This window comes from Carettochelys insculpta, chromosome 6, assembly GCF_033958435.1.
Source record: "Carettochelys insculpta isolate YL-2023 chromosome 6, ASM3395843v1, whole genome shotgun sequence".
Taxonomy (NCBI): Eukaryota; Metazoa; Chordata; order Testudines; family Carettochelyidae; genus Carettochelys; species Carettochelys insculpta.
Window position 1 is genome coordinate 124,280,178 of NC_134142.1, and position 4,348 is coordinate 124,284,525.

A 4,348-nucleotide genomic window follows, 5' to 3' on the forward strand; every position below is an offset into this window, starting at 1 on the left:
AGTCTGCTGTCTGTGGGAACTCTCTGCTTTCATTTAGACTGCCAGGGCTCCCCTTTCCTGCAGAGGTGATAGCTCTTCATTCAGCTCTCTGAACAACCAGTACGAAACAGCAACAGGCAGGGCTTTCGGCAGCGCCCAGGAATTAAGTAAACCCTCTGGAGAAGTGGCTTTTTCATGCTAATGGTGTTGCAAGTTCAGAAGCTCACCCACCAAGGAAATAGCCTTTAATATGTGGTTATTTCTATTTTCTGCTTTAAATTATGGCATTTTCTCAACAGATGGTGTATTGTAACAACTTGACTCATTCTTTAGGGAGATCTGTTTTTCAGGGAAATCTTGGGAAGAAGTGTAGCAATGGGTACTTGGCTTGTGGTGAAATAGCCTTCAATCTCCTTCATTGGCCACCCTTGTTTTAGTTTAGGACTTTTGCTCTGTGCTGTCACCATAATTCATGCCTTTGTGGCTATTTCCATGTCAACCATTCAGATTTTTCTCTGGAACAAGCACGCCACGACAGAAGGGAGAAAGAGTGAGAAAGTCTGAGATTCAAAGAAAAACATTTGCCATTTTGCCCAAGGATCCAGTAGACCTACTGGGCAAGCAAAATCTCGTTTGGTAATCGCTTTCTCTGTTCTCATCTCTGAAGCAGAGTGGAGAATTTCCTTAAGTATTTGCTCAATGTCTGTATATATTTTTGAGCCAAAAGCAGACTTCCACTAGTCATGTTCCAGTGGTCCTCTGAGCACAGCTGTTTAAATTCAAACCTCAGTACTCATTGCGACCTTCAGGCAATTATTTCATTCAGGGAGGGGTTAAGATTTTGAAAACATTGTTGCCTAATGTGTAGAGCTGCACAAATCTGCAGATATCCCCTTTAAATCTGTGAGTCTCTGCATCCTTGGGGGTGTGGTTCAGACATCCACAGCTCAATTTTTGTGGATGCAAATGCAAATACAAAATTTTGTACCCAACCAAGGTTTCTACTAATGTAGAGCTGTAAATCCTTATTTAGTCACCAGGCTTCTTGGCCTGGATGAAAAAAGCGGAGAACTCAGAGCCCCCTTGTAAAAAAATAAAAGAATCTTCCTACAACCTGGATATTTCTTTTCTATAATCTTATAAACAGTAATATTCAAATAACTAAGGCTGAAACACTGAGCGTATGTCTACAGGATGGAGCTATGTGAAGGTATCCCAAAATAGCTGCCCATGTCCAAGCAACACACCCATTGTCTTGAAACAGTTTGAGATAACAGGCATGCTATTCCAGCTTCCCTGTACACCTCATCGCATGAGGAGTACTGGGATGACTTGAAATAGGGCTTTATTTCAGCACATGGAGCCACTTAGACAGTGCCACATGCTGACGTAGCCTGTTTCGAAATGTACACAAAATAAGCTATTCAATTTGCATGCTCACGGTGCTATGTAGACATAGCCGAAGAGGGAAACATCTAGAATGTTTACTAAAAAATTAGATGAAGAGGCACAAATTTTGGTAAAATTTCCTGTGAATTTTATTATTGTTCCACAGACTGGTTGCAAAGGCACAAAACACCATTTTACACATCATATTTGTCATTTTATTCTCAACATCATTTTTCGACTCCATAATTTTCTCACCGCGCCTTTCACCTCCTCATTTCTCAGGGTGTAGATCACAGGATTCAGCATGGGGGTAATAATGGTGTAGAACACAGCCACCATCTTATCCTCCGGGAAGGTGGTGGAAGGCTGCAAGTAGATAAAGATACAAGGCCCGAAATTTAAAATCACTACAGTGATGTGGGAGGCGCAGGTGGAGAGAGCTTTGAGACACCCTTTGGAAGAGGGCTTTCTCAGGGAGGCTAAGATGATGACATAGGAGGCAACCAGCACCACAAAAGAAGTCAGGGAAATCATCCCGCTATTAGCGACTACGAGGATGCCCACAACATAAGTGTCAGTGCAGGCCAGTTTCAGCAAAGGGTACACGTCACAGAAGTAGTGATCCATCTCATTGGGCCCACAGAAGGGTAACGGCATGGTTAGGAGAGTCTGAACCATGGAATGCACAAAGCCCCCCACCCATGAAGCCGCCGCCACCCAGCTACACACGTACTTGTTCATAATGGCCATATAACAGAGCGGATGACAGATTGCAATGTAACGATCATAGGCCATGGCAGTGAGGATAAAGATCTCCGTGCCCCCAAAGAAGTGGACCATAAACAGCTGTGTTAGGCAGCCAGTGAGGGAGATGGATTTCTTCTCCACAAGGAAGTCTCCAATCAGTTTTGGGGCTGTGACTGAAGAATAGCAGATATCTACAAAGGACAGTTGACCCAGGAAGAAATACATAGGGGAGTTGAGACACTCGCTACATATTATCGTGACAATGATGAGGAGATTTCCCAGAACATTGACTAAGTAGAAGAACACAAACAGCACAAAAAACACTCGCTGTAACTCTTGATCCTGGGTGAGACCCAAAAGGATGAATTCAGTCACATTATGTGCAAACTCCATGGACTCAGTGTGACTATGTGTGTACAGCACAGAGCTAATTCACCTGCCATGGTAAAAAAAAAAATAAGGAAATTAATAATACATGCCACTGACCAATGTTGAGATGGATAACAAGAATGAAATGCCAGAAGCCATAGACTTGGACTAAGAGATAAAAACCAATCATATCCAACTCAAGGATTAACAAGAACTCAACCTGAATGGCTGAAATGGGAGAGTAATACTTACTCAAAAAATCACCGTGGAAAATTTGAGGAGGAGTCAGTCTGTTCATCATACAAATAAGTTTAATGTATCAGTGAAGACTTTGAGTCAAGAGAAAAACTCAGTTTGAAGTATGCTTTGCCAAAAGCACTTCCACAATATCCATCATACAGGCTGAATTTCATCCAGCCCCCTCACGACCTGACTGCTAATGAGTGACACAATTTGCCAGACTACAGGAGATCAGTATTGTCTAGCAGCCTTATCAACCCTTCCACTGCTTGCTGGGCTCTTAGAAGACATATGGGGGGGAAATAACACCAGAGAACACTGAGCACCAGGACTAGTGGCTGTAAACAAACTTTATGGGACTGTGGGAAGCTCGGTCACACCCATGATAAATGGTCATCCAGCTAACCAAAATCAAGCCAAACCACAGATACTGCCGGATGAGCGCACATCTGGTTGGAGAAGTTCAGTGAGTATTTTTGTTCTGCCTGCATTATTAAATACCTTTCTGGGATGCAAATTTTTCAGCCAGGTGTTTGTTCCTTATTAAAATAAACCAGATCTCTCAGTTTGCATTCAGGCATACAAGTGGTACTTAGTGTTCACTGGTATACTGTCTTGATGTCACTGAGGTGTGGGAGTCACTGGGCCCTGGACCCCCATCCTCAGTCAGATGTGACTCTCAGCAGGCAGGGAGAACAGAAGTTTAGTCAGTCAACAGACACAGTGGCTGTGTCTACACTTACAAAAAACTTCAAAATGGCCATTTCAAAGTTTTTTGTAAGAGTAGACGTAGCCAGTGTACCAGAGTTTTGAGCACAAAACCCAGTGGCAGTCAGCACAACCCATCTTGGGGAGAGGAGACCTTAGAGGGGCAAGAGCTAGGGCCCTGGCTCTCCCCACTGCCTCCCCTGCCAGCTGAGATTCCCTCACCCCCCAACAGCCCTGTCCAAAACCCTACCAGCCAGGCACCTCCTGCAACCTTTGTCTTGCTCCCACGGAAAAGCTGTCACCTGGCTGCACTCCTTCCTAGGCTTCAGTGACAAAGGGCATGGCCATTGTGTACATGCGAGAAGTTATCACGTACAAAACTCCCATCGCTGTCTAGGTATTTGTTTTGTGGCCAGGGAAACTGAGGCACGTGCAAGGTGTAACTGCAGGCAGGGGAAAATGCATGCAGCATAACAAGGGAAATAACATCCTCACTTTGTCACACTCCTATAGGGATTTCTTTATTGATAATTCAGTCTTAGTTATTTTCTTCACAAGTATTAGTAATCTCGCTGTCATGATCATGAATCAGTTTGTGGACCAATGCTCCTTAGGTAAAATGAAACTACAAGGCTGATATTGTGTCTCCTTTAAAGGCTACATTGTGGGGATGTCCAGCCCAACTTAAAACCCTTTGAAACATTTACAAAGGTCCCTGGGTTTCCCTAACTGGCAATTGTTGGAGTGTTTTGGCCAGACATGGAGGGCAGAGATGTTCCCTGACTTCTTCTAGGCTGTAGGAATATATGGAGAGAGCAAGATTGTTATTGATGTGGGAAGTGGAGCGAGAGACAGAAGACCGGCTAATTGTGTTGTAGAGCCCGTCCTTGCTCCATCGCAATCCAAATTTCTGGCA

At 44.0% G+C, this 4,348-nt stretch overlaps 1 protein-coding gene across 1 annotated transcript; it reads right to left on the reverse strand.

Moving 5' to 3' along the window:
* Positions 1 to 1,578: 1,578 nt before the first annotated feature.
* On the reverse strand, positions 1,579 to 2,508 carry LOC142015003 (olfactory receptor 4S2-like). The gene has a single exon (XM_074998344.1). It carries the CDS (start codon positions 2,506 to 2,508, stop codon positions 1,579 to 1,581), a length of 930 nt encoding a protein of 309 aa, XP_074854445.1.
* Between the last annotated feature and the right edge of the window lie 1,840 nt (positions 2,509 to 4,348).

Bases quoted from the DNA above. Each gene is read 5' to 3' on its own strand.
- LOC142015003 (XM_074998344.1), bottom strand. From the start codon at position 2,508: ATGGAGTTTGCACATAATGTGACTGAATTCATCCTTTTGGGTCTCACC.